Here is a 12,733-nt window from a genome sequence, read left to right on the forward strand (position 1 = left end):
GCCCATCTAATCCATGCCTTCTGTCCTTCTGTCCAGTGCCATTAACCCACAGTTAGACCATATCCCTCCTTACCCCTCCCATCCATGTACTTATCCAAACTTCTCTTAAATGTTGAAATCGAACCTGCGTCCAACACTTCTGCTGAAGACTTGCTCCACACTCTCACCACTCTCTGAGTGAAGAAGATACCCCTCATGAAAAGGTTAATGTATAAGGAGCATGTAATGGTTCTAGGCCTGTACTTGCTGGAGTTTAGAATGATGAGGGGGGATCTCTGTGAAACCTATTGAATATTGAAAGAGGAGAAATCTGTAGATGCTGGAAGTCCAAGCAAAACACACAGAACGCTGGACGAACTCAGCAGGCCAGGCAGCATCTTGGGAAAAAGAGTACAGATGACGTTTCAGGCCAAGACCCTTCATCAGGACATCACAAAGAAATACTGAAAGGCTTAGGTAGAGTAGATGTGGAAAGGATGATTCCTGTATTGGGGGAGTCTAGGAAGATCTCCTCATCCCAGTTCTAAATGGACATCTCTCTATTCTGAGGCTGTGCTCTCAGCTCCTAGACTCCCCCACTATACTGTAGGAAGCATTCCCTTCACACCAACTCTGTCTAGGCCTTTCCATATTCAATAGGTTTCAAGAAGGTCCCCCCTTATTCTTCTAAACTCCAGTGGGTACAATCCCAGAGTCATCAAATTCTCCTCATACACTAACACTTTCGTTCCTGGAATATCTCCACTAAATCTACTTTTCACTCTGTCTGTGCTAAGGAAAACAGCCCCAGATACACAGATCCCTACTAAAGTTATACCCCACATCCCTGCCAGTGAAAACGCGTCCTTTCTCCTCACTAATGACATCAACAATCATTGTGCTCCTAGCATACAAAAAAAATCTCAAGGGATATTTGTCAAGAAATGTAGAGGACATTTGCCCCAAAAGCAGAGCAGTGGAGATGATTTAGCAGTGGATGATATTTTACTAATAAACTGCAAAAGAACACGCCATGAAGGGCCACAAAACAAGAAAGAACAGAATCTTAACCCAACAAGCAACAAGGTAACCAAAGTCCAGGAGCAACTAGTTGAGGCTGGCTGGTTCAATGAGTGAACAAAGGTCTGTGGCTGAGAGCTGGGTTTAAATAGGCTGCAGGTGATGAGGTGGAAGTGAGTGACAGGTGACTCTTGTTAGCTGGGTGGAGAATGGGAGGTGCCTTCTGTGCAATCTTACAATATTGATGTATAGTGGTACCTGAAGAATACAAGACTCTAAATGGTACACTGTTGTTTAAAAACAAAGAGCTGGGATAAAACAAGTAACTACAGATCATGAAAGAGAATTGCAGAGCTCTGTGGAGAGAGTTGGGAAGTTGCACATGGAGCATACAATAGAATACTACAGCACAATATACAGGTGCTTCAGCCCACACTGTTGTGCTGACCTATTAACCTCATCCAAAATCAAACAAACCCTGCCCTCCCACATAGCCATGGGACCACCATGGTAACGTAGAGGTTAGCACAGCACCATTACATGTCGGGGTGTCCTGGAGTTCGCAGTTTAATTCTAGTACTGTCTGTAAGGAGTTTGTATGTTCTCCCCATGACCGCATGGGTTTCCTCCGGGTGCTCCAGCTTCCTCCCACAGTCCAAAAGTGTACAGGCTAGTAGGTTAATGGGTCATTATAAATTGTCCTGTGATTAGGCTAGGGTTAAGTTGATGGGTTTCTGGGTGGTCTGCTTGTTGGGCTGAGGGGCCTGTTCCATGCTGTATCTCTAAATGAGATATATAAATAATAGTAAATAGCCCTTCATTTTTTCATCCATGTAGCTATCTAAGAGTCTCTTAAATGCCCCTAATGTATCTACCTCTACCACTACTCCTAGCAGGGCATTACATTCACACACCATCCCGTGTAAAGAACTTACATGGGCAACACCCCCCATACTTTCCTCCATTCACCTTAAAATTATGCCTCTTTTCAATCCCCCTTGTATTAGCCATTTCTGCCGCAGGTAAAAGGCGCTGGCTGTCCCACTTTATCTATATATCAACTTGTACATGTCTAGCAGGTCACCCCCCCTCCCCTTCGCTCCATAGAGAAAAACCCTTTTCTAATGGCGTCTAAGAGAAGGTCAAAGGTCAAGACCTTTCAGTCCTGTACCACCATTCATCGGTGTCTTGTCTGAACCTTCACATCAAACCAACTCCCTCCATTACCACACATCCCTACATCTCAGCTGGATCGTAGCAGAATCATCACTGACATACGATGTGAAATTCGTTGCTTTGTGGCAGCAGTACAGTGCAATGCCTAAAGTATACTATAAATTACAGTCAGAAATAGATATGAAAATATTCTTGCAAAAAGAAAGCAAGAATAATGAAGTTGTGTTCATGGGTTCACAGTCTGTTCCGAAATCTGATGGCAGAGGGGAAGAAGCTGTTGCTAAAAGATCGAGTGTCTTATGGATCCTGTACCTTCTCCTCCATGGTAGCAATGAGAGGGGGTCATGTGGGGGCCCTTAATGATGGATGCCACCTTCTTGAGCTATCGCCTGATGAAGATGACTTCGATGCTGGGGAGGCTGGTGCCCATGATGGAGTTGGCTGAGTTTACAACTTTCTGCAGCTTTTTCCGATCCTGTGCAGTGGCCCCACCATACCAGACAGTGATGCAACCAGTTAGAATTCTCTCCATGGTACGTCTGCAGAAATCTGCTGGGGTCTTTGGCGACATACCAAGTCTCCTCGGACTCGCAATGACATATAGCCGTTGTTGTATCTTCTTTGTATTTGTACCAGTGTGTTGGGCCCAGGATAGATCTTCAGAGATGTTGACACCCAGGAACTTGAAACTGGGGCAGGAGGGGTTTGTTTCAACTCAGGTGTACAACAGATAGGACAAAGTTCTCTCAGCATTGTGAAAGAAAATATTAAACCTTTAAATTTCATCTCTCTGTAACATCATAGGAGTCTCATTGCTGACTGCTGATTAAATTGGAACTCACCCATTGTTAGATGTGCAATGGTTGTATTAAAAGCTTCCGTTTTGGAGCGATATTAATAAGTCTCCATAGCAACAGGCGGCCCTACCATCAGATACCGTTTACCAGGCAAACATTTACCTCATGTCTGCCAGTCGAGAACAGGGTGGAAATGAACAGTGCAGCTATGTTCTGTTGTCAGAGATTGCTGCAGAGAACTGGCTGTGGTGATAGCATCAAACTTCAAAGTAAATTTGTTATCTAAGTATATATGCATATTTCACCCTATACAACTATGAGATTCATTTTTGCGGGCATTCACAGTAAGCGCACAGAAATAACAGAACACAAGCGAAATAATAAATAAATAAATATTGAGAACATGAGATGAAGAGCCTTTGAAAGTGAGTCCATAGGTTGTAGGAACAGTTCAGTGTTGAGGTGAGTGAAGTTAACCTATTTACTGCAGGAGCCTGATGGTTGAGAGGAATAACTGCTCCTGAACCTGGTGGGGTGGGTCCTGAGGCTCCTGTACCTCCTTCCTGATGGCAGCAGTGAGAAGAGAGCATGGCCTGGATGGTGGGGACCCTCGATGAAGGATGCTGCTCTCCTGTGACGTGTAAATGTGCTCAATGGTTGGGAGGGCTTTACCTGTGATGGACTGGGCCGTATCTACTACTTTTTGTAGGCATTCCCATTCAAGGGAATTGATATTTCCACACCAGGCCATGATGCAACCCATCAATATAGTCTCCACCACACATCTATAGAAGTTTATGAAAGTTTTAGATGGCATGTCAAATCTTCGCAAACTTCTAATAAAGTAGAGGCGCTACTGTGCTTTCTTCAGATTGGCACTTTGTTGCAATAGCATTATTATCTGGCTGGTTATTTCCTGGTGGTTTGTAGCCGCAGCAATTGTTTCCCAGAGATTTTGTGCCATGGAGTGCAGACTGTCCGAGTCCCTTAACCTACTCGAGTGAGCAGCAGCTCCAGTTTGGCTTAAAAAGCACCAACCATGTCTGTGTGGGTCTTTCTCCATCATCTTCCCGACGGAGAAGGTAGATGGAAATGCCTCTAGCACATGTGCCACCACCACCACTGATTAGAGCACATCCAGGCACCCACCCTGAAATATGGAAATAAAACATAACACACACTTTACATGTGTACATCTGCTCGTCCAATCAGCCAATCATGTGGCAGCAACTCAATACATAAAAGCATGCAGACATGGTCAGGAGGTTCAGTTATTGTTCAGACCAAACATCAGATTGGGGAGAAAATGTGATCTAAGTGAGGTTGACCGTGGAATGGTTGTTGGTGCCAGACAGGGTGGTTTGAGTATCTCAGAAACTGCTAATCTCCTGGGATTTTCACACACAACAGTCTCTAAAGTTTACAGAGAATGGTGCAATACACAAAAAACATCCAGTGAGTGGCAGTTCTGTGGGTGGAAACACTTTATTAATGAGGGTGGTCAGAGAAGGATAGTCAGACAGGTTGAAGCTGTCAGGAAGGCAACAGTAACTCAAATAACCATGTGTTACAACAACGGTGTGCAGAAGATCATCTCTGAATCCACAACACATCAAAGCTTGTTGTGGATGGTGTCTAGCAGCAGATGAGCAGGAATATACACTCAGTGGTCAGTTTATCAGGTGGAGGAGGTTCATAGTAAAGTGTAGTTGGGGAAGGAATGCGGTGAATAAGGAAGTGGAAGTGGAGAATAAGAAAGAAATTGAGCAAAGAAAAGACTGGATTATTGGATAAAGAAAGACCTTTTCTCGGTGACCTTTCCCAACACCACACCTCCACTCCTTCTGCATTAACCAGCACCTGAGCAGCTTGGCTTTGGAACCAAGACACTCTCCTGCAGTAAACTCTCAGAGTCTCTTGGTTCACTTTCCCCAGGAGGAGGTAACTCTGATCCGCATTGGGAACCAACACCACGGTGTCCAAAACCTGAAAGAGTTTTCCAGAGCAACAAACACAAAACGTTGGAGGAACTCAGCAGGTCGGGCAGCGTCCGTGCAAACGAATAAAGTCAACTTTTCAGGATGAGAGCCTTCATCAGGATGGGAAAGGAAGGGGGAAGATGCTGGAAGCAGTACAAGCTAAAAGATTCCTTCTAGCTTGTCTTCCTTCCCCTCCTCTCACCTTCTTATTCCAGCATCTTCCCCCTTCCTTTCTGGTCCTGCTGAAGAGTCTCGGCCCAAAATGTTGACCCTTTATTCTCCTTCGTAGGTCAGAATCCATCTGTTCCTGCCTTTTCTATCACTTACCTGGTCTGTCCTATCATGTTCTAACGTCCTCCTCCTCCTTCCCCCTCCCCCCACCACCTTATTCTGGCTTCTTCCCCTTTCCTTTCCATTCCTGATGAAGGGTCTCAGCCTGAGGCATTGACTGTTTACCCCCTTCCACAGATGCTGCCTGACCTGCTGAGTTCCTCCAGCATTTTGTGTGTGTTCCTCTGGAATTTCGGCATCTGCAGATTCTCTTGTGATTTTAGACTCTTCCAAAGGGTAGAGTCCCCCCTAATGTCCAGCTGCTAAGTCCATCACTGCCTGGGGAGGAACTAACAAAGGAGACACTGACCACAGAAAGAGATGGTGGCCAGCCGGCTTCTCTCCAAAGGCGGGGCCCACATGCTCCACAGTCCATGACATGCTGGGTAGGTAACTCCCTGTAAAAACAGCAACAAACATTAAGAACCGACGCACAGTTGTAATCAAAACAAACAGTACCACCACACCATCCCTGGCCCCGATGTACCCTTGGCAAGGAAGTTACAAACATCAGCAGACTCGAGGGAAAAAAGCTGCAGAGGGTTGTAAACGCAGCCAGCTCCATCATGGGAGCTACTCTCCCCACCATCATATTTTCCAAAGGTGATGCATCAAGAAGGACCCCACCACCCAGGACATGCCCTCTTCTCATTCCTACCATCAGAGAAGAGGTACAGGAACCTCAAGACATGCACTCAATGATTCAGGAATAGCTTCTTCCTTTTTCCTATCCAATTTCTGAATGGGCAATGAATTCATAGAACTAACTTACTAATGTTTCCTCTCTTTTTGCACTCCGTATTCAATTTAATATTAGCTGTATAATTCTTACTGTAACTTAAAGCTTTAGTATTTTGTATTGTAATGTTCCTGAGGTTGTCATTGCTGGGGTGAAGCGATGTAGAGACAAACTCCTGCTACCAATTAAATACTCCCAATAGCATGCATGTCCAGCTCCCGGTCTTCACATGTGGCTTAGCTACTAAACCCGGCGGAAACATTTCTACTGCCAGGAGAAGGGGCAAAGGCGGGTTACTGCTGCCTTAAAACCAGTCGCTTCAGACAGACGGGGCTCGTCAGCCGCGGTTGGCAGCTCATCTAGGAGATGGGGAAGGAAAACTCTGATCTCAAGCCTCCACTGCCTTGTGCTAGACTCAGTAAACTCCAGGGAAAGTTCTGGAGCTGGAGTCCCTGAGGTAGTTCTACGTGCAGTTCAACACTGGCTGGCAACTCCTGTGACACTGCGGATGCCAAACTGTATCGGTCAGGGCGGTTCCTTTGGACTCATCAGTGTGAAGAGAGGGAGCCTACTGCATGGGCAATTGCCTGCTCTCCATATCGCACTGCCCTGGCTTGTGTGTTATGTAGACAGCCAGGACATGATGTCCATGGTGGACCATGACCAATGGAGCCTCACATGGCGATGCTCTACTGGCACAAAACAACGAACATTGATATTGAACCCAGTTCTGACTGACGTTGCCAGTGACTGAATCCGGAGCAACACACACAATCTGCTGGAGTAACAGTGGGTCGAGCAGAATCGGTGTGGGAGAGAAAAACTCTCTGGGGTCGAGACCCTGCGTCAGCACTGGGCAAGTTTTTATTTGAAACCCAGGATCAGGGTTCTAACCCAAAACGTGAACAATTCCACCCCCACCCCCAACTCCAGACACCTCTCGAGTAGCTGAGTTCATCCAGCAAATGGTGAGTTGCTGCATTCAGAACCGTGGTATAACATCCTAGGCTTTGAGAATAGATCTGGCAATGATATTCTTGAAGGCAGAACATAGGGTTATTGGTAGGATTCAAGCAGTGTGTAGGAACAGAGGGATTTGGGGTCCATGTCCACAGATCCCTCAAAGTTGCCATGCAAGTTGATAAGGTGATTAAGAAGGCATATGGTATGTTAGCCTTCATTAGTCAGGGAATGAGTTCAAGAACTACGAGGTAATATTGCAGCTCTACAAAACCCTGCTTAGGCCACACTTGTGTATTGTGCCCAGTTCTGGTCGCCTCATTATAGGACGGATGTGGAAGCTTTAGAGAGGGTGCAGAGGAAATTTGCCAGGATGCTGCCTGAATTAGAGAGCATGTCTTATGAGGTTAGGTTGAGTGAGCTAGAGCTGATCTCTTTGGAGAGAAAGACGATGAGAGGTGACTTGATAAAGGTGTGCAAGATAAGAGGCATAGATTGAGTGGGCAGCCTCCACAACCATCTGTGGCAATGAATTCCACAGATTCACCACCCTCTACCTAAAGGAATCTCTCCTCATCTCTGTTCTAAATGGACATCCTGTCGTGGTCCGGTCCGTATTCCGGCTCACAGTCCGGTCCATCGACCCTTGCTCCAGGTTTTCCTGTCTACCCTGTTTCTGTTCTTGTTGAGCTAATTGAGTCAGCTGATGCTGGTTGGGGCTGGCTGCATAAATACCTCCAGAGACCAGAGCATGGCTGCTGGATTGTTCTTGTCCTTACTCCTTGTATTCCTTCCTCTGCCTTCTGTTCCCTTGCCTGAAGCCTTACCTTGTTTTGCCAGTAACTCTTGCCTTGCCTGAAGTTCTCGTTTTGCCTTGCATTGCCTGAAGCCTTGCCTTGTCTTGCCTGCAGTCTTGTCCTGGAGCCACCCCGTACCTAGCTCCCTTCCTGTCCCTTGCCTCTGCCAGGTAAGTCAGGCTGTCTTGCCATTACCCTGTGGTTGGTTCTGTCCTTTCCTGTCCCTAGCCTCTGTTGGGTAAGCCAGTCTGTATTGCTGTTACCTACAGTTGGTTCTGTCCCTTCATGTCCCTTGCCTCTGTCGGGTGGAGATCTGCGCCCTGCCCAGGAGGAGCTTCAAATCTCTGGCCTCCAGCCTCCTGCCAAGCCTCCCCTCTAGTGTCTAGCCTCAAGCCTGAAGACTCCAGCCTTGTCCTGCCTGCCAGCCAAGCCTTGTCCTTGCCTAGTCTGGGGTCCAAGCCAGAGGCAAGACCCAGGTGCTGGGTCCTTGTCCAGTCTCTGGCTCGGAGTCCAAGCCCAGGCTCCTAGCTCTCTTGTCCAGTCCTGTTCCGGGATCCTGGTTTTTGTGTCCATGTCCTTGCTCTCACCCTGTGTCCTAGTCCTGTCCCTAGTACTTCAGTGTCTGTGTCTTTAACTTGGGTCTGTTCCCAGCCATGTCCTTGTGACACATCCTTGTATTCTGAGTCTTCACCCTTAGGTCCTAGATTTTCACACTATAGGAAACATCCTCTCCACATCCACTCTGTCTAGGCTTTTCAATATTCATTAGGTTTGAATGAGATTCCAACCTCTGCCCCACCCCCACTCATTCTTCTAAACTCCAGCAAATACAGGCCCAGTGGCTACTAACACTCCTAATGTGTTAACCCTTTCACTCCAGGAACCATTCTTGTGAACCTCCTCTGGACTCTCTCCATTGCCAACACATCTTTCCTTCGATCAGGAACCCAAAACTCTAAAAGCAAACTGTCCAAAGCCCCAGCTAAGACCAGACCACTCCCTGGGGAGTTAGGCGATCTCCGCGGTCCTACAGTACCCTACTTCAGGAATGGACCCAGGTCATCCCTCATTCTCTTCCTGATGCGCCTGACGTTGTAGGCACACTCCCCTGAAGAAGCCTGACGATGTTGTTATCCAACAGATTATCACTTTATTACATCCAATTGCCCGAATCGTCTCACCCCAGTTTTACAGTAACTGCTGATAACAGCAGAGAAGATAATAAACATCACTCAATCAGACAAGCGGCCTTTAGTGCCTTTGGCAAGAATACGATCAGTTTTATCATTGCTTAACACTGCAGACACTTTAAAGAGAATCTAAACTGCCTTTTAATTTTCAATGATTGAACTGTGAGTTTGATATGGAATATGACTAATTTAATTAGTTAACCAGTGCTCCTTAAACCTGCACATCAGGAGATTAACTGCACCTTCCTTCATCAAGAACACAGCTCTATCACTCATTTGGCAGAATTAGATTTATCATCACTGACTTACACTCAGTGTCCACTTTATTAGCTACGCCTGTACACCTGCTCACTAATGCAAATATCTGATCAGCCACTCTATACAGCACAGCGTGCAGACATGGCCAAAAGGTTCAGCAGTTCAGACCAAATATCAGAAAGGGGAGGAAATGTGATCTAAGTGACTTTGATCATCGAGTGATTTTCGAAGCCATACAGGGTGGTTCAGTATCTCAGATGCTGATCTCCTGGAATTTTCATGCACACCAGTCTCAAGAGTTTAGAAACAATGGTGTAAAAAAAAACAAAAAATAAATCTAGTGAGCATCAGTTCTTTAGGCAAAAATGCCCTATTAGTAACACCTTGTATGCCAACCTGATGGCACACCTTATACTCCACCTGGCTAGCCTCCCACCAGATTTATCAAACTTCCAGTAATTGCAAACCACCTCCCCCCACCCTTCACCATTTTCCATTCCTGTTATATATAAAGTCAATTAAATACGTTATGCAAAAAAAAGTTTTAAAAAAGTGTAGTCTTAAAACAATGGTGCTTACTGAAGTACCCACGGCTGTGACTGTGGATTCCCAAAAATGGGAATATTTGATTACTCCCATGGGAGCTGTGCACAAAGAGTCACCACTCATCGGCACCTTTCTAACTTAGACTCGATATACCGTAGGTCTTCTGTCTTGCACTGTAAACTGTCAACCCTCCACTCTGCCCCTCTTGCATCCCTGACTCAAAACATTAACTGATTTCTCCTCCACAGATGCCAGCAGGCTCTCTGTTCATCGTTGAATGGTGCATTGGCCTGAGTGAGCCACACGGCCAGTGCATCGGACTTCCGCAAGGGTTTACCCCACCAATAAGGCAGATCTCACACCCTACCTCAACCAGTCCTTGAAGGATTCTGACAAAGAGAACACAGCCAAAGTGGGTCCGGGCTGCTGAAGGGATGAGCATGTTGAGTGTTGAGGTCAAAAATATTGCGATTCCAAACACCCTAGGAGAAAAGCACAAAATGTGTTAGAAGAGTGGGTATCAGGGAGAGAAGATCTTTTCAGTTATTTCAGTGGTTACATATAACATAGAACAGTATAGTACAGGAACAGGCCCTTCGGCCCACAATGTTGTGCTGATCCAATTAAATTAGTAATCAAGTGGTCAACTAAATTAATCCCCTCTGCCTTCACAAAGTTCAAAGTAAGTTTATCATCAAACTATATATATCTCATCATATACAACCCTGAGGTTCATTTACTTGTTGGCATTTACAGTAAATATGAGAAACACAATAGAATCAATGAAAGGCCTCACCCAATAGGTCCATATCTTTCCATTTTCCTCTCATTCATGTGCCTATCTCTTAAAAGTCTCTAATGTATTTGTCTCCACCACCAGCCCTGGTAGCACATTCCACACACCCACCACTCTCTGGGTAAAAAAACTTGCCCCTCACATCTCCCATGACATTACCCTCCCCCCCCCCCCAGCCATAAATGCATGCCCTCTGGTATCAGATATTTCAACCCTGGGAGGCAGATACTCCTGTCTACTCTGTCTGTACCTCTCATAATCTTATAAACCACTGTCAGATCTCCCCGCAGCTTCCACCGTTCCAAAGAAAACAACCCAAGTTTTTCCAACCTCTCGTTATAGGACATGCCCTCTAAACCAGGCATCATCCTCGCAAACCAAATTGTAAACGATACTCCAGGTGTGGCCAAACTGGAGTTTTACAAAGCTGTAGTCCTTCATAAAAACATTGTTTCCTAATTCATTCCTGTTGTGATCTACACCATGATCTTCCCATAGTGACCTACCATATGATGTTCTCATATTGACCTCCAATGTAACATTCCCATGGTGACCTACAGTGTGACATTCAGGTGGTGACCTACACTGTGACATTCCCATGGTGACCTACAATATGACATTAAATTATTATTCATACAAGGGACAATAAATCAGCCATGATGAAATAGCAGAGCAGGCTCGATGGGCCAAATGGCCTAATTCTACTCTTTTGTCTTATGGTCTTATGCACACGGTGACCTACATCACATCTCATTGTGGTTGACAGTATGACATTCATATGGTTACCTACATTGTGGCGTTCCCATGGTGATCCACACAGTGAGAGTTATGCGGTTGTTTACAGCACAACATTCACTTGGAAGAAGGGAACTTAGTTATCTAGAGGTATACAAGATGATAAAAGACATCAGAGTGGACCACCAGATTCCAGAGCAGAATTGACTAATACAAGAGGTGATTTGGGGGGAGTATAAGGAGAATGTCAGAGGTAGGATTTTTGCACAGAGAGTGGTGGGTGCAGGAAATGCACTGCCAAGGGTAGTAGATGTAGATACATTAGGGGCATCCAGGAATCCTCTTACATTGGAACATGGATGATGGAAAAGTGGAGGGCTATGTGGGAGGGAAGGATTAGATTGATCTTGGAGTAAGTTAAAAGATCAGCACAACATTGTGGACTGAATAGCCTGTACTGTGCTTAGTGTTCAATGTTCTATGTTCTTGAAACCTTGTGCTCTTTCATCTTCAATATTTAACAATTGGATCCCTCCCCCTCCATCTTCTAACATCTATTGAATGCAAAGTCCAACTGGCTTAATTTGTCCTTGTATAACAATCCTTTGTGTACCAACAGGCTGAGTTCTGTGCTAGTCTCATAGGCACCACAGCACAGGGGCTGGGGAAGGAGGAGAGACACACATGGACGAGGTTTGCAAGGACATCTCAAAGGGGAGGTTCTGTCTTGAAAAGGCGATGGCCGCTGTGAATAACCCAGTCCTGTGTCTCCATTCCGCCAGCTGACCATGTTCAATGTTCAAAGTGCACTCACTTTCATCTCATGTTCTCGCCAACTATCCTTTCCTTATGTATTATTATTATATTTATTTTTCTTTTGCATTTGCCCAGTTTGTAAAAGGTCAGATCCCAGCCAGAGACAGACTGCACAGCTGGAGTATTTGGAGCAGGGGCCGAAGCACTTCAGAGCTTCCGGCAGGCACTGAAGGTGGGGAACCATTTACTCCACACAGTTGGGTGGACCAGCTCTGGACACCAGGTCTGTGATCATCTGCACCTGACAAACCATCACTGAGCAGTTCACTGGTATTGCTGTTAGAATTGACATCTGCCATGGGCCGTCTCAAGCCCAGCTGCAAAAAGTTCAAAGTTCAACATGCATTTACTATCAACCTATTTATACCATATGAAACCTTGAGACTCATCGCCTTGTGGCAGCCACAAAGCACAGAGACACCACAGAACCCATTAACCCCCCCCCCACACACACACACAGCAGAGACTGTCAAACAACCAGTGTGCAAGAAAACAACAAATCTTGCAAGGTATAAAAAAGTAAACAGGTACCAGACAGAAGATGAACTGTTGGGTCCTGACAGGGAGCCCACAGTCACGGAGCCAGTTCAGCACCACAGCCGATCCAGGCAGAGG

The 12,733-nt window shown here is 45.8% G+C and overlaps 1 protein-coding gene across 1 annotated transcript in view; it reads right to left on the minus strand.

The window, feature by feature from the left end:
* The window catches only part of slc17a8 (solute carrier family 17 member 8), a 90,735-nt gene that overhangs the window by 36,455 nt on the left and 41,547 nt on the right, over positions 1 to 12,733 (minus strand). The window contains exons 4-5 of the mRNA XM_072269313.1: positions 10,139 to 10,253; positions 5,592 to 5,679 (exon numbers count right to left, since the gene is read on the minus strand). Coding sequence (XP_072125414.1) covers positions 5,592 to 5,679; positions 10,139 to 10,253 — 203 coding nt within the window. The remainder of the gene's footprint in view (positions 1 to 5,591; positions 5,680 to 10,138; positions 10,254 to 12,733) is intronic.

The sequence above is a fragment of the Mobula birostris genome, chromosome 9 (assembly GCF_030028105.1).
Source record: "Mobula birostris isolate sMobBir1 chromosome 9, sMobBir1.hap1, whole genome shotgun sequence".
NCBI lineage: Eukaryota > Metazoa > Chordata > Chondrichthyes > Myliobatiformes > Myliobatidae > Mobula > Mobula birostris.